Raw genomic sequence first — 22,569 nt, 5'->3', positions numbered from 1 at the left:
TAGCAACGAAGCATTAGCTACAACGTGACCGTCATATTCGCGCCCGGTGTGTCATCTGTCAATTTGCCTGTTTTCCATATCTTTCAAGGTGGATCTACAAGAGTCAGAATGTAAATCGCACCATTTAACGAATAGGTGACACAAGTATGATTTTCTTAAATCAGATCGTTTTATGAATTTGTTTTATGTTTTATCGAATAGATTTATTTTTCCTAAGCTGTAGGCTTAGCTGTCTCACCTATCGCATCACAATACGCTCTCGTTTTTACAATTTATAACAAATGATAATGTTACATAATTTTTAGAGGATGAAGGAAATATTTAAAATAAATCTAAATGTATAGAGGATTGTGTATTTTCTGGCATCGTTCATTCTTAGAATCAAAAAGTATTTTAATTTTTTTATTGCCTGAATTTCTAAATTGTATTTGAAAATTTATGTAAAAAAGTACGGAAGATAATTTTCTTTTGACATCCCATCTCGTAAAAAAAGAATTTCATCTTTTATTTCCTTGAATTCTTGAAAAATATGAAGATCTGTCCAATATTCATAAACATAATTAACTTTTAATTTTTCTAATTTTTAATTAATAGAGTACAGAAAAAATTCTTGGGTCAATTTTAATCAAGCCAGGTTCAATGCTCATTTATAAAAATTTTAAAACTACTAAAATGTATTTGACCTTTTCCACGTTATTCTATCCATTAGGATTTGGATTCATTCTTTTAATTTAGCCAAGATCCATCTCACTTTCAGTATGACATTAAAAAATAATTAACCATTTTTATAATTTGTATTTTTCATTTTATTATTTAATCTAGTTTTTATTCCATAATTAATGACAAAAGCAGTTGAAATTTTTAAAAACTATAAAGTTAGAAAAAAACGTTCATTGTAAATTAAAACATTTTCTAAAAAAATCTTAGTTCTTCATTTTACTTATTCTTAGCACATACATTGATAATTTTAAAAACAAAATTAAAAGTGATATTTTTCAAATAAAAAGATAATTTCACAACTTCATTTATAAAATTTTCAAAAATTGTAATTATTAGGTTTCAATTTCTTCAACAGAATCACAATGTGGCTTTGTTGATCCATAATTTAAGTCCTTAAATCCTGCTTTCTGACATAATTTCAAAAGATTAGGCAAATTTTTATTATTAGAAATCCCATGATTTTCCTTCAGCAAAGCAGCTGCTAAAGATTCCCCAGATAAATCTTGAAAACCTTTAACTTTTTGACGAGGTATTAAAGTTTTGGTGAAAATGCTATAGCCAATTTGTAATTCAACTTGTGCATGGAGAGATAATTGTTCACTTGTATTGTTTTTAATCCAACTTTTTGTGTAATCTTTAGCCAAATCTGTCCAATCACTTTCATCTTCATGATGTGAAATTGAAGTCAAAAATATATCGATAATTGGTGTTTCTTCTTTTAAAAGATTCTCTGGGATATCCACAAGCTCATGAGCACTAATTTTTTCAATTATTTTTCCATTATCTATATTTCTAGCTCTGATGTATTTTGGCTTCTTTGTTTCTGGTACTTTTTCTACAATCAATAGTACTTGAAGACGAATCAAGTTGTTAGAGCGATCTTTCCATAAGTAAAATTGGCCAATATCAACATTTTCAACAGATCTCTTATTTTCAAGTGAATCGTAATACTTTTTTAATTCTTTGTTGATTTTAAAAATATTGTATGATAATGGTATGATTTGTCTTTTGCCAGTAGATTTACACTTAGTAATGCATTCAAGTATGCGAGCTGCGAAGTGAGAAGCACTAAAAATATGTGTAATATGAATTTTTAGCTCATCTCCTATGTTGATGTTGAGAATTGGAGTATCAACCTCTGAAATAACTCTATGTCTATATGAGCAAGTATCTAAATTACAGCTGCCAAAAGATTTTGTTTTGACACACAATGGATGGTTCTTAATTTTCATATTACCTTTTAAATCTAAGCCTTCTGCTATTTTATCCCAATCTTTAGGTAACTCAACATTTAATCGTTTTAAAATAGCGACCATTCCTTTAAAATGAACATATTCTTTAGTCTCATCAAATAAAATCAAATTTTTACAATTAATTTTTTTGTCACGCTCCCAATTATCCATAAATACACAAAATCGCCTGTTAAACTGAGTTTTTGATGAATCTGTGAGAGAATAATGTATCAAATATTCAATGCTCCAAATATGCAAATCTGTCAGGACATCATCAGTACATATTATAACTGGGTACATTCCAGGTAAAAAATGATGCCAAGCTTCTCTAGCTTGATTAATTGTAGTAGCTAGCATGTTATTATGAATCAAAAGTGTTTCAACTGACTCTGATCTAAAATAATGATCTAAATCGATAGCTTCTTGATTGTGGGTACAAACAATCATAGTTTTGACCTCTCGATAATTACTTAAAACTTTTAGAACTTCTTCATTTTTTTTACTAGAAAGTCTTATCAACATTCTTCCTTGAACTCTTGAAAAAGAAGCTGCTTCTATGTAAGATCCAATACAAATATAAGGAGATACCATAAATTTATGTATAAAATCACCAATTTGAAGTGTCCAAGTTCTTGAAACACATATAACTTGTGTAGTCTCACTTTCAATGACACTTTTATTTTTGAAAATAATTTTATATTTTTGAATTAAAAGCAATACTTGACTCAAATATTTGTCCAAAATTATATCTGCTTCATCTAAAACTAAAAAAGATAATTCAGAGACGTCAAGTTTATTTGAAAAATTTTCTAGAATTTTAAGCAACAATGGTGGAGTGGCGACCATAACTTGAAATTTGTTACAAATTTCCACCATAATTTCTTTGTTTGTTATACTATTGGCTGCCCCAAAAACTCGACATTTAGTACATTCTAGAAGGGTTGAAATCTTTTTAGCAACATCCAAGCATTGATTAACAGATTTGCATAGAATCAATGCTATTGGTTTGGTTTCTAATGATGCTTTTGCTTTTTTCATGATAGCAATTTCATTTTCAGATAGATAGTTTGCTATTCCTACAATATAACTGACAGTTTTACCTGCAGATTTAGCATCAATTGCTACAATATCAAGTTTTTTTTTAAAAGCTGGCCAAATGTAACTTTGGATTTGTTTTGGCTGCCATACACCTTGACATTTCAGTGCCTTATGTATGGATGAGGTAAATCTTGCATCTGAAATATCATTTAGTGGAGTACAATCATAATTACTTTTGACTAACACTTTATCATAAACTAGTTTTTTCTTAGTTAAACTAATAGTATTTGAAGCACTAGGTGTTGCAGAGGAAAGTTGTTTTATTTCATTCAGGAAACTTTTATCAGATTTACTTTTATTTTTAATTATTTCTGGAGCGTCATTCAATAAAATAATTTGATCCTTTCTTTCATTATTTATGATAGCTTTCAATAACTTATCATTCAAAATTGTTGCTAAACAACTTTTAACCAAAATCTTTGTCAACTGATAATATTTTTCAGCTATGAGTAAATATATTTCTCCAAATTTCTTTTTTGTTTTGATATCATAAGATGTGGTTTTGAAAAATACTTTTTTAGAATTCAAAGTATAATATTTGATTGAATCTATTGTAGATTTATTCCATACTTTAAGCAAATTTCCAGCAGAGTCGATTGGTAAAATGTTGTCCAAGGAGACTGTAGTAGTTAAAGGTTGTATGGGTATAGAATTTGGTGAGTATTTGATAACTGACTCTAATGAAGCTTTTATTGAATGACCAAAGTCAATCAAAAAAATTGTTGCTTTGCCTGATTCAATATCAAGAACTTTACCTCTACATATCCATGCAGGTAAATCTTCATTACTATCATGTGAGATCAAGATATCATCACCCACCAAAGGCTTTTTTGTATGTTCAGCACTTGGTGCTGATTTTTTAATTAAATTGAGCTGCTTTTGTAGTTGTATAGAAAGTTTTTGTTTTTGAGAGTTGAAATGCTGAACTTCATATAATCTGATATAGTAAGGATTGAGAATGTTTGTTATTTTCACTTCTACAGCCGCTTTAGGTAAAGATGTTTCTAAATTATCCATCATCTTAAAAATTTGAAGAAAATGTTGTCTCAGGAGCTCAATTAATAATGAAACACAGATCGAAGTTGATCACTAAGTTATTGATTTTCCAAGACAACTTTAAAATGAAATTACTCCGACTATGCGTTTCATACGAATTATGAATTATCGTTTCGTATCGACTTTCTTCATAAATTTATATTATATATAAATTCTATGAATAACTCATTACACAAAATAATTTGACTATTAAGTCAATAGGTTATGAAAACACTTCTTCAGCCCCAGAATCCAACACTTGTGATTTTTTTGTGAGACAGTGAGACAAAGGTTTTGTGTTTACGCTTTACCTGTTCACTGTTGACACCGGAACGTGGTTTTGCCAACTTAAGTCCCTAACCTGCAAGACATGCAGACAGCAGAGTACAAACAAGTTACCGGTTACCCTGCAGACCCCGCAGTCTGCAGTAGCCAATAAGGAAAAAAGTTAGATTTGGTCGCTGCGGCATGTGCCAGAAACGCGTTTTTCACTAAAGCTGTCCCTATTGTTGAAAAAGTACTTAGGTGTACACAACACACCAATATTTTTTTCTCGAGAATCGTTGTTTCAATCGATACTTTGAGATTTCAAGGTTTTTTCCTATTTCTGACACTTCAGTTACCAGGGAGCGATTAAATAATTTTTCAGAGAATCTAAAAAAAAATGTCTGGTGTAAATTAAATCGAAAGAGAACGGAATAGATTTGTGTATATATCGATTGACAGAATGGAATTTATATATGGATGAAAACTATGCTTCATATAAATTTAATATACTTAATTATCTTTTTAGCACGAGAACTAAAGAAAAATAGTTACGTCCTGTAATTGTGTATATCAGATCAATACTTTAGAAGTAGAAGAAAATTTAATGTAATTAAGTTGAATAAGTTTTTTGGAAAATCTTTATCGTTCCCGGGAGGATCATGTTTCAATTTCTCCAAAAAATATTTCGATTTTTACCTTAGCATTCACATGACAATTTGAATTGTTTGTACTCGGTCAATTAGCTACTTTTTCCGATGGATTAAAAATTATTACAATTTTTGAAATATTCAACCCAGAAACCTTAAAAATAATTCATTTTTATGGGCACACACGCTTTAGATTTTATCAATATTTTACCTTTGTACAAATCGAAAAAAGCAGAATAAATGATCACTTATAATTTCTAGAAATATCCAATAAATTTACGTCAATTACATTTTTTTCGATATTGAAGCGCTTTTAGTGCAAATGCATAACTCGAATGTTTTTGACATTTACGGTTACAGAGGGCGCTCAACCCATTGTTAGTAAATTGAGCGGTCTACAGGCCATTCACGTCGAATGTTGTTTTCAAGTTTGAATCCTTAATTGTTAACTTAAGTTTTTTTAGATAAATTAACCATGAGCAGCATCGATGATTCTAGTATTATTGCAGGTATACTAACTTTCTTTCAGCTTCATTAAGTTTTAAACTTTGTAGTAATTATCCTACGACTTTTTACTTGTTGATTCTAGGATTATCCAACCTGTCACGTATTTCCAAAGTCAATAACACGACTTTGTATAAATTTGATTCTACTTGTAATACATCAGAATGGCGTAGCATGTTGACAGATTTTCAAAAAACAGATTTAAAAAAAAATTCAGATTATACTAAAATTAATCAAGCTCTTAGATCTGTAGAAGATAGTACTGCTGAATATGCTATTTTACAGATGATGTACGAGTGTTTGCAGAACACAATTGATAGTGAAGCATCTGGAATGGATAATAAAACCTTAAATAAACTCAGAGATCTTGTATCAATACATGAAATTAAAAAACATCTTCATCTACCTAATAATTCAAAAGATCATAAAGATGAATTAAGTCTGTTAGGGATCATAGATTTACCTAAATATGAATTTACCTATGAAGAACAATTATCAATAAAAAATTGTTTGGAAACCAAAGCAAAGGAAAAACTTGATAAGTTCATACAAATGTCAGTAAATAGGAGAACCTGATTTATTCAATATAATATTCTTATTAATTATTCATCTTTTTTATTTTCAGATACAAAAGTTATGTGGGAACAATAAAAAATTTATCAAAAAACAATGAATCAATGCTTTGTCAACGATTTCAACAAAAAGGAGAACTAGAAAATATACACTGGAAGGAAAAAATCGAAGAAGTATGCTATGAGTATCAACGAGACTTATTGTACTGTTTAGAATTGTTGAAACAATGGGAAGACATTAAAAGTAGAGTTAATAAAAAAAATACAAAAGATGCAGAGAACTTATTGCTCCAAGCAGAAATTGCAGAGAAAAAAGCTATGATTACAAAGCTTACTTGTACCATTCGCATGTACCTGGAGACTCCTGTAACTGTAGATGCCTTTAGAATCCTCAATAACAGTTTAGATGATAAATTAGCGTCTGTTACTCAAGAAATCCAAACAAAAAATGATTTACTGAAGGCATACAGTGCATTAAATGGAACAGAATACGATGAAATCTTAAGAAAATACTTGGAAATTTGTCATGTTATAAAAAAAAAGAAAAAATTATTAGAGCAGTTGTGAATAAACTATTGTACGTATTAAGTATTTTTGTATATTTTATATATGAGAGTAAAATTGTTTGCATTTGAAGATATATCCTCTTGAAGATGAATTTAAATTTCAAGTTGTATTCATTCATATTAATAAGACTCATGGATATTTATAGATAGGATTATTTTATTTGTGAAAAAATTACAAGAATCATTAACTAGTATATTTCAAGCTTATAAAAATGTATTTATCATCATCACCACCAAAAAATGTTATAGTGATATATTTTTTGATTTTAAGTTAATAAAATAACAGAAAATAAGTTTAAAACAATCACATTGTACTTTCATGAGCACTTTTTCCATACTCTTAACTATTAGATTTATTCTCAACACTAGAACATAATTGTTTATGCAAAGCTTTACATTTTCATTTTTTTTTCTTGGCTCCTATAGCTTTCTTATTATCACCCCAAATTAATCCATTTAATTTTTCACCAACAAAATATAAACCTATAACAAGTAACAATAAAATAGCGTAGAATACTATTCTTAATGGCCAGGATAGAACTTCAATGACTGGATAAGCCCAAACTCCACTTCTGTAATAAACATAGTGCATCCAGCATAAATAAGTAAGCATAAAGGTGATCAAAGCTTTAATGCCTTGTGATCGTGTTGGATACTGTCTGGATGATATTATCATTTCCAGCAGAGTTGTAAACATTATTAAAGTATGCATAAGATGATTGAGCCATCCTGGAAAGTAAGGATCAAGCGCCTTTGGTAGAACTAGTTCACGATCGACCGCCATAAGCGCCCAGAACGTCACTCCGACAAACATGGAAAGGGGAAATCCTATTGACGCGTGCAAAAAGTCTTTGAACCGTCGAATCCATGGTTTTTGTTTCTCGTCGTCCTTGTTGCTGCCGATCAAATCATTGAGCAAACACACCATTGAAAAAAACGTCTGAATCAGCAAGTTCCATATCGTGAGGTATTTCAGTTGTCCTACGTCGAACTTTTTAAATCGTTCTTGCATGAACGGTATGTGCATGACGAAGAAAGCGTAATAAACGGTGAAGACGTAAAGGCCAGATATTATGCTGTGCGTGAACGTCGTCATAATGGATGCGGCCATTTTTTTGGTACGGTAAACAATAGCATACACTGGATGTTGTCCTGCGGGCGAAAGACCGCTGCTCAAACAACCACTGGCTCTGACCACTGAGCAGCAACTACTACGGAGCTGCTCGAAGTAGACCCGCGACACATAGCGCCTGCGAAAGAAGGATAGAGATGGTCAACACATACAGCTGATAAACAATGCTTATAAGTAGTGGTTAATTATGATTCAGACGTAACGCCTGGTAGTTTTTGTATGTTTTGAAATTTATTTCGAAATTTTTCGATTAAATTTCTTGTGCATAGTTTTTCAAGTATATTATTTAAAATCAGAACTCGATTTATATTAAAAGTAAAATATATTAGAAGTATCTTTTAACCGATTTTTATATCTGTAGTTTCATTAAAATCTTGCGTCAGTAAGACTAATTCCTTGCATGAAATGTTATTAACCACAACTTTGAATGAAAATTAGTCAACTTTTTCAATTTTTATACGAGTGATTTTAATTTTGTTATAATTCAAATTTAAATTTTCTAAATAGTTTAATGTATTTGAATAGCGATGGACGTAAATAGCGTTATTGAAGAGTCTATGGGCGAAAAAATTGCACAAAATTATATACGGAAAATTTTTTGTAGCAATCACTATGACCTTTCACATCAACGTCTGAGAGTGATTGGCAATCGAAAAATATTTTCGATAGCAACTAAAACTTATATAATCACCAGTTAAACAATGAAACGTGATAAAAACGTACGTAGTAGATAAGTTTTCATTAATTCCTGAGCTTTGATGGATATTAAGATCATGATAAATTTAATTTAATCGAGGAAATAACGAAGCTCGAGTGAAAATCTTTCTGATACGTTTTTCAATAATTATTTTGTCAGAAAATTAATTCATTTTCCGAATAAAATAAATAAAATAAAGCCTTTATTCAGCTTATTAGAAAAAATTTACTGAAAATGTCAAAAAAAGGATTTTAAAAATTTCACTTTTTCGCAGGTCCAGACCACTCCTTGAAAAAACAAGTATGAATTTTTATAAAAATTAAATGTAACGCTACATGCACAGATTTGCACGAATGACTTAGCTAATTTTGTAAAATATTTCGTATTTTTTGACCCCACGCAACAATATAGGTGTTTACATGAAATGCCTATGAGATTGCGTATTTTTTTGATTTAGTGTGAGATGAAGCCAGTGTCGCGATTTATGCATAGTCATATATATATATATATATATATATATAGAGAGAGAGAGAGAGAGAGAGAGAGATCAAATGTGACACGTGCGTTGGCAGTTTCGCATGCTATATACCTCGTCTCTTACAAAAGTTTCATTTATGTATAGATAATTTGTCTACGATCAATTTGCATTTTACGAAACGCACTGCCTATTCGACATTCAATGTTCTGCAAATAATGTACATGAAGTTTTATAATAATTAAATATGAAAAAGATGTACTAGTAACATTTAATGCAATGTTTCGATTGGCTGCTATTTTATAAGTGATAATTGCAGGGTTAAAAATTTGAATATCAAAATTTGCACCCATAGGCAAATGCTTCTAGTCGAAAAAATGTGTCAAGTTCATGATCGATCGCTACTACCTGCATAAATGAAATTCTTTCTATAGTAAAACATACCTTTTCAAATAGTAAATGGCGTACGTGATGTGGAGCAGCATTTTTCTTCTATTTGGTAACAATCTCTTCTTTTTGTATAAAAAAAACAACTACTTTGATAGGAACAAAATAAAAATAAACTTAATTACTAAATAATACTTGAAAGTCAGATTCTCTTTAGTTGGGTCAAGTTACAGTAATGTAGTTATGGCAGAGTATCACACAGTGTCACATGGCATAGTAAAATACTGACTAGGCTAGTATGTAGAACAAACCCTACATTACGCATTGTCTACACATTTATTTCTTGTACATATAGTTGTCAGGTGCAATTTGTATTAAATTAGGGGTCGGTCACTATTTACTGGCTAAATTGTTTAGAATCTTTAAAGTAAACGAATTGGCGAATAGTCTGCAGTCTGCACCACAGACCATGCGGAGCGTAGCATGTCTTTTGTAATCGGCTTTAACTTATCTAAATTCTAATATCTACCAGAGTCTAGACTTCAAGAGGCAGATTCGCTTCGGCTGCTGCAATTTCGTTGTCCGCCATCTGTGAACGTTTTGAATAAACTAAAAGTTGTATGACAATCAATTCAATCGGCCGCACCGCACCTTTTGATTTTTCTATGTGCAGCCTGTCGTCAAAGCCGGAACGACTGCTTCAACAAATGAACAACGACAAATTGAATTTTTACTTACAGGCCCAAGTAGCTATTCCAATGTCCTTTCTGTATGTGTGAAAAACATACGCTATGCGTATGATTGTTGCATGTAGGTAAGTGTGAACTTAGTTATTTCTTTTATTATAAATAAATTGGAGCGCGCTTTGTTTAATAGTAAAACTACCTATTTCAATTGTTATAAGTCAAAAGTGAATAACTTAAAAATCTGCCTATATTTTCTCTTCTCGGAATTAAATCAACTCCGTTTTTAACTATATAATTATGCTGTATTTTCATCAAGTTGTTTACGTATTATTAATAATAACGCTGATAATGCAGCGATTTCTATTAATGGTAATAGAAAATAGTGGAAAAGTTTTGCTTCGTCAAAATAAACAGTAGCTCCATTATTACAATTTTCTAGCGGTTTTGATGCAGTCTGACGCCGCCATTTTTTACTTCGGCCAATCGCATGTAAACAAAACAATAGTGACTCTCTCAAACTTGATATTAACTAGTGATCACGGTGTTCTTAATGCACATGCGTAATATTTGAAAAGGCCAGTAAAGAAGTCGTTCGAAAAGCCTGTTGTCAGTTACGTAGTTCGGTCTAAACGGACAAAAAGTAAGTTGCGCCGTACATAATTTCAGAAATGCTGTTTGGCGCTCAAACATGCCGTCGTATTGATGCCGGCTTTGTTATGATACGCGATGTAGATTGTTTACGCCTTTTATTTACATTTCTGATTCGAGCATTGTTAATTCTCGGTAATTAAAAGTGGAGCATTTGAAGAAAAAAATTATTTTCCTTTCAGGATTAGAGCTGTGTGTATATATCCAACAAAACGTCAAATGATTCTGCAGAGTACTTCGTGAGCCCTTAGTTGAAGTGATTCATATAATTGGCTATTTCCATTGAAACATCGAAGTTATCAAAGAATAAAACAAGATGGATTTTCCTGCTACTCAAGCAATGGATGATGATTTTCCTGCAACTCAAGCTGTTGAAGCCTCTCAAGTTCCTAATGAAAAAGTTTTGGTACATTTGATTGCAGACTTTAGATTAATTATTTATACCATATAAATGAAAACAATGATGGCAATGTTCATATTTTTTTTTACAGATTGGAACATTATGTATTGATGAAAAAACTCATCAAATTTATACAGGTACTACAACCATTGGCAGGCATCCAGGATGTAACGTATTTATAGATAATCAGGTATGAAAGAATTACAAATGAATAATATTGCATGGATTTTATTATTATTACCTTGATTATTAGAATCTATTGATACTTTCTACTTTGATTTTTCTACTTTGATTTTTCTACTTTGATAATTCTATTTCAACCCTGTTCAACGCTTTTAAATAATTATTCATTTTATTATAAAAGAAAATAGATTTTAGAGTTCTTCTTTAACGTATTGCGATTTAATTCCAATTTTGTTTTCATTAAAATTTATTGAATTCCAAAATATTTTTTCTCCCAAGTTACTATTATTTACAATTTCAAACTGCCCTGGTCCAGATATTTGTAAATAATTAAATGCTTTATTGGTTTGATCAACTTGGGGCCAATCAACCCCTACATCTGGAATCCTATAGATTATTTTAATTATTTTAGTAATAATTTATGATATTTTCAAAAAGCTGTTAAATTACCCATTTTTAGTAACTGAAAGCCATAGGTTAATCAAATCTTTTTGCATCTCTCTGTCACTTGGTTTGATTGTAGGATCAATATATGATTGTTCGATTACTAAGTAAGCATCATCGCCATGAGAGACACCTTTAACAAAATATTTAGCAAATAAGAAGAATGTTTGCAAAGATTAATTTGTAAAACAAGTTTACCAAAATTTCTAGTTGTTCCACTCATAGTGTCACTCAAACTTTGTGCTGCTCTATAACGATAGTAATAAAACCATACTGGACTTTTATTAGATTTTGCTTGCATTCTAGCAGCTTTTTCAGCATCAATGACAAATAATCTATCACCCACTAATTGAATCAATGACTTGACTGTTTTTTTATCAATAGGTTCAGATCCTAAATAATGTTGTTTTATTTTTTTTGCCACTCTACTATGATTTTCTGGAGAAATGGTAAAATTATAATCTAACAAGAATGGTGCAATTTTCTCCCAATTATCGTCCAAGTTCTTTAATAGAAATTCATCAGCAACAAAATCTGAGAAAATTATGTGTGTCATTATTTGTTCCATTATTTGAAACTATTACAAAAATGTTACAACCAGCTGCAGGATACAATCCTTCTTCACTTACAACCCCAGTAATCCATGGAACATCTTGAATTTGCCCACTTGCAATTAAATCTGCTGGGCTCTTATTTATAAAAAAATTATCCTCAGTTTTTTCCACAACTGGACCAAATGGTGTAACAGGATTGTATAACCAAGGCTAAAATGTGTTATTACAGTTATTATTATTACTTTATTTTGATTACATTAATTTATCTGTATAATCACTACTACCATGAAATGGGATGTAGCTTGAGCAATTGATTTTGATGGACAATGCCTAAGGCATTCTATCATTTCTTCAGTATTATTAGTTTGACAGCCCATCAAAGCTCCTAATTTTTTTGCTTTCTGCAATGGTTTTTCTGTTTGGACCCAACAAAGCAATGCTGTTCCACTAAATGATATTCCATTTTGAAATAGGCCAGCACTCATAGGAGATAAATAATGATAATGAACACTGGCACCTCCAGCACTCAGTCCAGCAAGAGTAATTTTTGTATTATTTCCTCCAAAATTTCCAATGTTATCATAAGTCCATTGCAAAGCTAAACTTTGATCTTTCAGTCCCATGTTGCCAGAAACAATGCCATTTTCAGTACTTAAAAATCCTTATAATTTACATGTTACTTGAATCAGATTTAAATAATATTAATATTGTATTAATAATTATTCATTTTTAAATAAATTACCAAAAGCTCCTAAGCGGTAATTGACTGTTATCAAAATAACATTGTAATCTATTAAATATTTTGCTCCAAAAATTGAACCTGCGCCATATTGGAAACAACCCCCATGAATCCAAAATATAACTGGCAGTGATGAAATATTTCTCTCTTGAGTTGGTACATAAATATTCAAATACAAACAATCTTCATCCCCCACAACCCTTTCATTTTTATTTTCTGGTATATGACTATATTGAATACATTCTTTACGAGTCTTTGTTGCTATCAGTTCTTCTGTCCATGGTGAAATTTTTTTTGGTGCCTTTATATATTTATTTTCAATGGAATTAAAAATTATTGTATTGTATGATGTCATAAAACCATTTTAATCTTAGTTATTATCACCTGAAATCTTAATTTTCCTACTGGTGGATGAGCATAAGGAATTCCTTCATAAGCTTCATAGAGTCTACCTTGATATGATTTTTTGTAGTATCCTCTTATCCATCCAGAAGAAGTTTGTACTGTAGGTTCATTTTTTTGAGAATCGATGATCACAAACATAAATGTTAGTATGATTACCTCACGTTTCATTTTTGGCAAGAGACAAAATGAAATCCACTTGACAACTATCATGTTTGAGAAGAAAAATGAATTTAAATAATTTCTGTCTTTTTTGTAACTTACATATTTTAATGGTACAATATGTAATGTATACATTTGTTTCCAAGCTGTCTTCTGTAAAGTTAATATGTTATTTCACACTGCTTTATGAAATATGATATGTTCTTTTGTTCTTTTAAAAATGCCCTCAAGGTAAAATATAAAATAGTATGTATTGTATGACATTGTTTTAATAACTCTACTTTTAACATTTATTTGTTACATGTTTATATTCTCAAAAATAAAATTGTTTTAGGCATAATAATAATTTTCTTTTTTCTTTACAGACAGTTTCTAAATTTCATGCTGAAATTGAAGCCCAGTCACATCATGGAACAATTTTCATTAGAGACCTTAAATCCAGTAACAAAACAAGAATAAATAATGTAAATTGATGAAAAAATCCATGTCAATGTTTAAAAATAGCTTTTAGTATTAGTAAAATAACTAAGTATACTTATCTTTTTCAGTCCAAATTAAGACCCGAATGTAATTATCAGCTAAAAAATGGAGATGAAGTAAGATTTGGTACTGTTCTAGCAAAGCTCCATATTATTGGTTCGATTGATGATTCTTTTGTGTCAAGTACTCCTTTGAATATTAAAAGAAAACATATAGTGATTCCTGGAACACCTGATACTTCCATGGTACATAATCTTTTTTATTAATTATATAAAAATAAAAATATACTTTATTAGCTAAGCATTTATTAAAAATATTTTTTATTTTTAGAATGAGAATAGCTTAAACTTAGATGATACTGATGATTCTGTAATCCAAGCAACTCAGCCCGGTAAAGTTTCAATGATTGCAAAATATGTAAAAGCAATATGAAAAATAAATCAATAACGTGTACATCATTTTAATAATTTTAGATAAATTGACATCAAGAAATGGGAGTAATAAATATACAGTAAATCTGGGCCAGGATTCAACAAGTCATAATGTATCGTACAAAGAAAATTTGAATAACAGTATTTATTCTGCAGAAACGCAAAAATCAAAAGATGTTGGTAACCATAATGAATCGGACGAAAACATTTTTGAAATGGAAACACAGCAAGTTCATAATGATATTATGCATAAACAAGAAAAACAACAAATTGATAATAGGAAGTTAAATATTTCTAAAAATGTATCAAATGATGTTTCGATATACAGTGCTGACACTCAAAAGATTCTTAACAAAAGCAATGATTCATCACACCTTCACGCAAGTAAAACATTTGATGCATCTATACATAGTGCAGAAACTCAAAAGTACAAAATTGATGAATCAGAAGTAAAAGAACGATGCTTTACTGATGATTTGTCAGATGTTTTGAATGAATCAATTAATGAAGCAGAAACTCAACAATTTAACAAAGAACTATGTCAAGTTAATGATGAACAATCTAATAGTAAAATCGAAAAATTTGATGATTTTTTTTATGAGGCTGCAACACAAAAATTTGAACAACAAAAAATGTGTGGATTAGATAATTCCCAAAATAATAGTGACTCAAACAAAAATAATTTTCTGAAACAAATAGGAGATCCATTTGATGAAATTGAAACTCAGAAATTCCATGACAGTAGTTCACCCCAAAATAAGGACAAAGCATATCAGTTCAAAACACCCAAATCTTCAATTGAACAAAAAAGAAAGAGTAACTTGAATCAATCTACTAAATCCATTTATGATATGGAAACCCAAGAATTTCATAAAAATATATTACCTAGAAAATTATTAGATGAAGAAGAAACTCAATCATTTATTAAAGAAGATCTCAGTAAACACAAAAATTCTCCTTCTATGAGCAGTTCTTTGGAAGAAGCTGAAACACAAAAATTTGTACTAGCCAAACCAAGTGAATTTCTAACACCCAAATCTCTCAGTAAATCAATGAACAAAAGTAGCTCAAACCAATCACCAAAATCAATTGGTGATATGGAGACTCAGGAATTTTGTGAAAAAAATGTACCTAGAAATTTATTGGATGAAGAAGACACTGAACCATTTACTGAAGATCTTATTAAACAGCAAAATTCTCCTTCTATCCATAATTCATTGGATGAAGCTGAAACACAGAGATTTGAACTTGATAAACAATGTTTGTTTAAAACACCTAAATCCCACAGTAAATCAATGAACAAGAGTAGCTCAAACCAAACACCAGAATCAATTAGTGATTTGGAGACTCAGGAATTTTGTGAAAAAAATTTACCTAGAAAATTATTGGATGATGAAGACACTGAACCATTTACTGAAGATCTTATTAAACAGCAAAATTCTCCTTCTATCCATAATTCATTGGATGAAGCTGAAACACAGAGATTTGAACTTGATAAACAATGTTTGTTTAAAACACCCAAATCCCACAGGATATTAATGAAAAAGAGTTACTTAAACAAAGCTACCCAATCGATTCATGATATAGAAACCCAAGAGTTCTGTGAAAATAAATTACCTAGAAAATTATTAGATGAAGAAGAAACTCAAAGATTTATTAAAGAAGATCTCAGTAAATGTCAGAATTCCCTGTCATTCAAAAATTCTTTGGATGAAGCTGAAACACAGAAATTTGAACTAGATGAACAATGTTTGTTTAAAACACCCAAATCCCACAGTAAATCAATGAACAAGAGTAACTTGAACCAATCTACTAAGTCCATTCATGATATGGAAACCCAAGAATTTCATAAAAATATATTACCTAGAAAATTATTAGATGAAGAAGAAACTCAATCATTTATTAATGAAGATCTCAGTAAACACAAAAATTCTCCTTCTATGAGCAGTTCTTTGGAAGAAGCTGAAACACAAAAATATGTGCTAGCCAAACCAAGTGAATTTCATACACCCAAATCCCTCAGTAAATCAATGAACAAGAGTAGCTCAAACCAAACACCAGAATCAATTAGTGATTTGGAGACTCAGAAATTTTTTAATGCATCAGTTAAAGTGACCAATCAGAATAACTCAATTGGTGAAGGAGAAACTCAACAATTCAGCAAAGAAGAACTCAGTAAATTCCAAAGTTTATCTGCTGTCAAAAATTCACTACAAGAAGCTGAAACTCAAGAATTTGGGAGAGTTTATTCAAAAAGCGTGAATAGATCATCTACTTACACATCGGTTGGTAACAAACTTGAAAATATATCACGTAAACAACACTCTGCTTCAATTAAGTCTAACCAAATGGATATAACTCAAGATGGTGAATTTTTTAATACTTCTTTAAAAAGAAATTCTTCAGGAAAAAAAGTTTTTCCTTCAAATTATGAAATATCTCCGAAACTTTTGAAACCAGAAAGAAAAAATACTTCTAAGACAATGAATGATTCCATTTCATTAAAACAAATTGATGGAAGCTCTAATAATTCTAGTAAGGAAATAGATTCTTCTAGTAAATTAGTTTCATCCCCAACAGAAAACATGAAAAAACAATTCAATTCTTCCAAAAACATTTCTTTTGACAATAGGTCGAAGAATGATAGTAGTATTTTCAACAAAAAAGATTTAGCACAAGTTGATGACAATGAATTGGATTTGTTTTCTCAAAATGATGAAGATATTTTTGCTCCATATGAAACTGAAACTAAAGAATCCAAAACTTTCGAAAGTTCTAAAACTTCCAGTACAATTTTAAATACAAACAAAACTTCATTAGGCAAGAGTTTCAGTTTTATTTATCAAAGATCACCCTCGCCAGAATCTGATGATAATATATTTGATGATGATTATGAAGAAAAAATGAAATCCAAACGTTCACTCGTAAATATTCCAAATGCTTCTTTCGTTAAAGCAGAATCATTGGTAAAATCTTCTGTAACAATAAAAAATGCACAGATTTCAAATACTTTAGACGATGATGTTGATGAAATTGGTCCTACCCAACCAGTTAATACTTCTACTTTTGATACCGAAGATATTCATTTAGCTGTAACTCAAATTGCAACTCAAGGGACAAAAAAAAATGTTCCTGGTTCTACAGTCAATCAAGACGACGATTCTTTAGCTCCAACACAACTCATTTTCAATGACAGCTGTGATTTACCTCAAGAAAAGGATTTTGATGAAATTGATTTACCTTGTACTCTTAAAATATCAACACAACAGTTGGATGAAGATTTAGCTCTTTCACCAAATACAAGACGATGTAGTCATCCTGATGAAAGTACTAGCATTAATAATTTGGGAAGAGATATGTCTATTGCTGAAACAAAAAATGAAATGAAAAATGCGAGTAACATCAACAGATCGAAACGTTTCTCCAATGAACTTGAAGTATCACCTAGAAAAAGATTTCGACAGTCAAGTTACGATAGTGACACAAAAGAAAAAATGTTTCAAAACATGGAAGAAAATTTAGAAAAAATATTTGAGGGAGATACAGAAGAAGAGCTTACTGTTGCAAAGTCCACGTTGCAAACCCAACAACTCAAAAATATTCTTGAGGAGAGTCAACTTGAAGATAGTTGTCAAGAAAATTCAAGTAACACCAAATCGTCACCAACTCTAGGAAAAATTTCTGGTTCTAAAATAATCGAAGATTTTCATCAACCAACTTCTCATTCTTCTTCTAAATCAAAAACATTAAATACCAATCTTAATGATACTATTGAACAAAATCTCTGTGAAATGTTCGAAAATAATTCTAATGATGTATCATCTCATCAACCGGAAATTATGATGACTCAGCAGTTGACAGATGTTCTTGAATCTCAATCAGAACAAAGTGCAGAAGAAAAGAAATCAGAACTTACTACAACAGGTGAAACATCCAAGAAAAGCTCTGGGAGCGAGAGTAGTAAAACCGAAAATCAGATATGTTATAGACGCGGCACTATAGGTTTTGATCTCGATTTAAACTGTGTCAAATCAAAAGAGCGAGTAGCTGTATGCCCTTTGATTACTAGTGATAGTCAATCTGACAATGAAGCTACAACCAATATCGAAGTTAACTCCACACCGAGTAGAAAGCGTCTTAGTCTCAGTTTACCTAAAAATATTAATTTGAATGCATCATTGAGAAGTGAGCCTGGAACTTCTAAGTCAAGTTATTCACCGAAAATTAGAAATTCTGCTTCCAAAAAAAGGCATGTTCTATCCCGAGGAACACGAGGATTTAACTTAGACCTACAAGCAATTGAAAGTGAAACTCTCGTCTCGGCCGATTCGACTGAAAATGAAGATGATAAGGTCGGTAGTTATAGGCTTAAATCTAATTTAATGGGTGGGTCACAGCTTAAAAGTAAAATCGCGAGCGAATCTAGTGATTCCGATGACTTACTGGACAATTTACCCGATGTGAAAATAGCCGGTACGAAAGAATGTCCGGCCACCGCTTCGCAATTAGCCGCACCAAGCGATGATGACGACGATGATGTCGAATCAATTGAACCAACTAAAATTCCTCTTAAATGGCGTTGGTATGCTGAGAAACGTTACGATCTTATCTATGAGAACTTAGAAAGGCCTGTTGACACGAAACCGAAATCACGACCTCCGAGCGAACCCAAGCCTCTTTCAGTAGACGATATTTTAGCAAGTCTTGGTCCTCCTGTAACTGATGAAACGAAAAGTAGGCGAACACGACGCACATCCAATTGCACTTTGACTGCACAAAATGAATCTCCACAGACTTTGGTTACAAATAACCCAGACGCGACATTCCAACAAGTGGATACCGACTCAGACAGCAGCTCAGAAGAGATGTTTCCGGAGTACAAACCCCTACCGCCAGCTAAATTTCTAGGACGTCGAGCTACTTTTAACCAACTGGAGTCGAAGCTTGATGATAAGAACTTGGACGATTCTGACGATGAAGAGTTCAATCTTTTGCGCCAACGTTGCCATGAGCTCCTAAAACAACCACAAATTCTTGGAACCAAAAAACTCTCTTCTACTCTCCAGACACCAAAGAACAGTTCATCCATGCCAACGCGCTCTAGTCGACGTCGTCGTAAATGTGCGTCTGACAACTATCAACTAAATTCAAATTCTACTGAACTTGACAATACTGACGATAATGACGAAATCGATGCTAATATTGTTGGGGATGGGCAGGGAAAACAAGTTCAGAGTGAAAATACAATTGCTTCAAAGGATACCTTCGTGTTTCAGGTACCAAACGTTTCGCTAGTTCCTGTCAATCATCCCGAGATGAAATTAGCGACAGTACCGACGACAACTAGGACTACTAATGACGAAAGACAGGGCACTAAGCGAGGGACTCGACAAGAAAAAGATAGTAAAGTGATACCCAAGTTACCAAAAGTATCGGTACTTATATCTCCTCTACGGGAAAAATTTTTAACAAACAAAATAAATCGGCAACTATTATTATCTGCTAACACTGTGTCTATGTTTAAACAGAAAGATGCTGTTCCGAAAAACGACCAGAAATTCGCACCAACCATCAGAGTAACTCGTCGGGATTTTATACCTGATCCCCCATCTTTCGTAGAAAAGAGCTCCAAAACTAGGGGTAAACCAAATGAATCATTGAAAGAAAATTTCAAATTAGATTCTAATGTAAAGAATAATTCGAGGTCTCCTAAAAATAGTAAAAGCAATCAATTGAAGAGAAATCAAAAAAACTTTCCAGAAGTCGCGAAAAGTATTTCAAATGCCTTAATAGATGATTCAGATTCTTCTGATGAATTTGAAGAGTTGAGACTTGCCAAAATGAATAGTCTTAAGCAAGAAAACTCCTTCAATAAAAGCCAGGAATTGGTTAACGATCCCAAAAATTCAGATAGATCAATAATTAGGGGTAACATAAGTTCTACTAGTGTTATAAAATCAGACGATTCAAAAGAGATGAAAGTCTTGCTTAATAAAGTAGATAATTTGGAAAAGACTGAACTAAAAAATAAAAAAAATCACGTTGGAATTACTAAAATTGAGTTGGAAAATTCAAAAATTATTGGTAATAATACCTCAAGTAGAAATGATAAAAGAAAAAAAGTTTCAAACTATTCAGCAGATACTCAAGATAACAGTAATCAAGGAATAAAAAATAAAAATTATAACACTCGAAACACAAAAATGGCCAGCGTTTCCAACTCAATTACTTCACCAATTGCGATTAGAAAATCTAAACGAATAAAAAATAATTTGAAATCCCAAAATTCAGAAATCGATGAAAAAGAATTTGATAGTATGTCTTCAACTACTACTATTTCAACTTCACCAGATAGAAGTTTAAAAACGAAGATTTCTACTTCAAAAACTATCAGAGGTAAACGTAAGAAGAGTTTAGATGAATCCATTCAGGGTGTGAACTCAGCATCTACATATGCTCTTACAAAACAAACGCGGAAAAAAGTTAAAAAGGACGAAAATAATTCACTATTAATAGATAGTGTAAGATCAACAAGATCAAAAAGAAAAATGTCTAATTTATCGCCGCCTGTTTCACCAACAAGGAATAAATTTATTAAAAATGAACAGTCAATATTGACAGATAGCACCACTGCCGTTAAAGTATTATTCATTGGGGAAATTTCTGTGCATCACCGTAAAATTGTATCTCAATTGGGTATGTATATAAAAAAATTGGATAACTCTTAAAATTAAAAGTTTGTATTATGTGGTTGCAATTATTTTTATAGGTGGCATGGAAGTTGATGATATTTCCAGGTGCTCAGTTGTAGTCTGCGAAAAAGTTCAAAAAGATTTTAAATTTCTCTCCTCATTAAGTCGTGGTATTTCAATTGTGTCATTGAAATGGCTTGATGCTAGCAATAAAGCTAAGCAGTTTTTAAATTACGATGACTATATTTTGAAAGATAAAGATGCTGAATCTAATTATAGATTTAATTTGAATGACAGTATAGAAAGAGCAAGAAATGTGAAACTTCTTCAGGATTACACTGTTCTGATTGCACCACGATTGAAAACAATATCAGTACCCGAATTGAAAGGTAAATAAACTAAGTACATAAGGGAGGTTTTCAGTTCTTACAATTGGAAACAATAGGTTGTTTAAAAATTAAGTATTTTCAATGCTTATTTGAAATTTAATCAAATTAAAGAACATATTTTCAACTATGTGAAGTTAATCTAAAGTGTCAATTTTACGCAAATTTATGTTATTAAAGTCTTAATAATGAGTTGGGAATTTATACTATTTTTTTAAGAAAAATGTATATACTCTAATATTTTTTGCATTAATTTTATTTCCAATTCTTGCAGAATTAGTAATTACTAACGGGGGTAAAGCTTTAGTCAGAGCTCCGAAGAATTGGGACAGAAAACTTGTAATAATTGGAGAGGAGTCAGATTTAGATAGAATGCTGAAATTCATGGAAAAGGCTCCGAATACTGTTACAGTACATTCAATTGAATTCATCTTGACTGGTATACTAAGACAAAAATTGAGTTTAACAGAATTCAAATTATCATTATAGTGATAATTTGATAATTTATAGAATTCATCGTGTATCAACTGTACAAAACTTATTTAAATTACACGACGACTAGTTGTTCAATATTAAGACATAGATTATTTCTTGTAAATTATTAATATAAGATTATTATAATTAAATTAAATTGTGAAAGTAATTTTTTTTCAAAGTGTATTTGTTACATTTCTGTATGTAATTGTCTTCTTAATGTTATATTTTGTGGAATTCTCGTTGAAGGTATAGATATTAGATGATAAATAATGAAATACCAAAAAATTGTATTTATTTATCTAAAACTATGTTAATTGTTTTAAACTTATTAAATTGCATCAATGTTGCAGAATCTTTTCATTTTGTCATAATCTCGTAGCTAATTTTTATTTATAATGTCCTCGAATGATAATTACAAGACTATCAAATCAATAATATCCCAAAAATAAACTAAACTCATAAAACCATTAGTATTGAACAAAAATCCCGCTCCTAAGATAGTGAGTGACGTAAATTGCTGCTCACGCGTATTACAACGCCGTATGCGCAACTT

At 31.0% G+C, this 22,569-nt stretch overlaps 5 protein-coding genes across 9 annotated transcripts; 2 read left to right on the top strand and 3 right to left on the bottom strand.

Annotated features, from left to right (window-relative positions):
• Positions 1 to 855: 855 nt before the first annotated feature.
• Positions 856 to 4,502, bottom strand: LOC106651049 (putative ATP-dependent RNA helicase TDRD12). Its single transcript, XM_014369382.2, has one exon. It carries the CDS (start codon positions 4,068 to 4,070, stop codon positions 1,053 to 1,055), a length of 3,018 nt encoding a protein of 1,005 aa, XP_014224868.1. The 5' UTR covers positions 4,071 to 4,502; the 3' UTR covers positions 856 to 1,052.
• A 903-nt stretch (positions 4,503 to 5,405) lies between these two features.
• Positions 5,406 to 6,715, top strand: LOC106651087. Its single transcript, XM_014369437.2, has 3 exons — positions 5,406 to 5,508; positions 5,589 to 6,057; positions 6,129 to 6,715. The coding sequence occupies exons 1-3, from the start codon at positions 5,475 to 5,477 to the stop codon at positions 6,640 to 6,642; spliced, it is 1,017 nt and encodes a 338-aa protein (XP_014224923.1). The 5' UTR covers positions 5,406 to 5,474; the 3' UTR covers positions 6,643 to 6,715.
• Positions 6,716 to 6,780: 65 nt separating this feature from the next.
• Positions 6,781 to 9,801, bottom strand: LOC106651088 (androgen-dependent TFPI-regulating protein-like). Its single transcript, XM_014369438.2, has 2 exons — positions 9,390 to 9,801; positions 6,781 to 7,891 (listed from the first exon to the last, which is right to left on the bottom strand). The coding sequence occupies exons 1-2, from the start codon at positions 9,428 to 9,430 to the stop codon at positions 7,042 to 7,044; spliced, it is 891 nt and encodes a 296-aa protein (XP_014224924.1). The 5' UTR covers positions 9,431 to 9,801; the 3' UTR covers positions 6,781 to 7,041.
• A 221-nt stretch (positions 9,802 to 10,022) lies between these two features.
• On the top strand, positions 10,023 to 22,522 carry LOC106651085 (MATH and LRR domain-containing protein PFE0570w-like). Of its 5 annotated transcripts, none has more exons than XM_014369430.2 (10): positions 10,023 to 10,146; positions 10,849 to 11,072; positions 11,158 to 11,256; positions 13,916 to 14,014; positions 14,099 to 14,275; positions 14,361 to 14,421; positions 14,504 to 18,813; positions 19,738 to 21,157; positions 21,231 to 21,542; positions 21,814 to 22,522. In XM_014369430.2, exons 2-10 carry the CDS (start codon positions 10,983 to 10,985, stop codon positions 22,026 to 22,028), a joined length of 6,783 nt encoding a protein of 2,260 aa, XP_014224916.2. In that variant the 5' UTR covers positions 10,023 to 10,146; positions 10,849 to 10,982; the 3' UTR covers positions 22,029 to 22,522. The 5 variants fall into 5 exon arrangements, with proteins under 5 accessions (XP_014224916.2, XP_023317660.1, XP_023317659.1 ...); XM_023461892.1 differs by having other exon boundaries at positions 10,028 to 10,146; positions 14,504 to 15,813; positions 16,549 to 21,157; XM_023461891.1 differs by having other exon boundaries at positions 10,028 to 10,146; positions 14,504 to 19,896; positions 19,990 to 21,157.
• LOC106651086 (venom carboxylesterase-6-like) lies at positions 11,369 to 13,603 on the bottom strand. The gene is made up of 7 exons (XM_014369436.2): positions 13,371 to 13,603; positions 12,990 to 13,287; positions 12,532 to 12,908; positions 12,292 to 12,457; positions 11,892 to 12,227; positions 11,700 to 11,826; positions 11,369 to 11,636 (listed from the first exon to the last, which is right to left on the bottom strand). Exons 1-7 carry the CDS (start codon positions 13,599 to 13,601, stop codon positions 11,441 to 11,443), a joined length of 1,731 nt encoding a protein of 576 aa, XP_014224922.1. The 5' UTR covers positions 13,602 to 13,603; the 3' UTR covers positions 11,369 to 11,440.
• Positions 22,523 to 22,569: the final 47 nt, after the last annotated feature.

Source organism: Trichogramma pretiosum, unplaced genomic scaffold, assembly GCF_000599845.2.
Source record: "Trichogramma pretiosum strain Unisexual culture from Peru unplaced genomic scaffold, Tpre_2.0 scaffold67, whole genome shotgun sequence".
NCBI classification, from domain to species: Eukaryota; Metazoa; Arthropoda; class Insecta; order Hymenoptera; family Trichogrammatidae; genus Trichogramma; species Trichogramma pretiosum.
The sequence above is the reverse complement of the archived record's forward strand: the minus strand, read 5'-3'. Positions and strand labels throughout refer to the sequence as shown.

Excerpts from the sequence above, each read along its gene's own strand:
- LOC106651049 (XM_014369382.2), bottom strand. The coding sequence starts at position 4,070 with ATGATGGATAATTTAGAAACATCTTTACCTAAAGCGGCTGTAGAAGTG.
- LOC106651087 (XM_014369437.2), top strand. The coding sequence starts at position 5,475 with ATGAGCAGCATCGATGATTCTAGTATTATTGCAG. Across the intron at positions 5,509-5,588 it reads TGATTCTAGTATTATTGCAG|GATTATCCAACCTGTCACGT; the intron begins GTATACTAACTT and ends TGTTGATTCTAG. Across the intron at positions 6,058-6,128 it reads CTTGATAAGTTCATACAAAT|ATACAAAAGTTATGTGGGAA; the intron begins GTCAGTAAATAG and ends TTTTATTTTCAG.
- LOC106651088 (XM_014369438.2), bottom strand. The coding sequence starts at position 9,430 with ATGCTGCTCCACATCACGTACGCCATTTACTATTTGAAAAG. Across the intron at positions 7,892-9,389 it reads GCCATTTACTATTTGAAAAG|GCGCTATGTGTCGCGGGTCT; the intron begins GTATGTTTTACT and ends CTTCTTTCGCAG.
- LOC106651085 (XM_023461889.1), top strand. The coding sequence starts at position 10,983 with ATGGATTTTCCTGCTACTCAAGCAATGGATGATGATTTTCCTGCAACT. Across the intron at positions 21,158-21,230 it reads TAAAATTGTATCTCAATTGG|GTGGCATGGAAGTTGATGAT; the intron begins GTATGTATATAA and ends TTATTTTTATAG. Across the intron at positions 21,543-21,813 it reads ATCAGTACCCGAATTGAAAG|AATTAGTAATTACTAACGGG; the intron begins GTAAATAAACTA and ends CAATTCTTGCAG.
- LOC106651086 (XM_014369436.2), bottom strand. The coding sequence starts at position 13,601 with ATGATAGTTGTCAAGTGGATTTCATTTTGTCTCTTGCCAAAAATGAAA. Across the intron at positions 12,458-12,531 it reads AAGCTACATCCCATTTCATG|CCTTGGTTATACAATCCTGT; the intron begins GTAGTAGTGATT and ends AACACATTTTAG. Across the intron at positions 11,637-11,699 it reads CTTTCAGTTACTAAAAATGG|GATTCCAGATGTAGGGGTTG; the intron begins GTAATTTAACAG and ends AATAATCTATAG.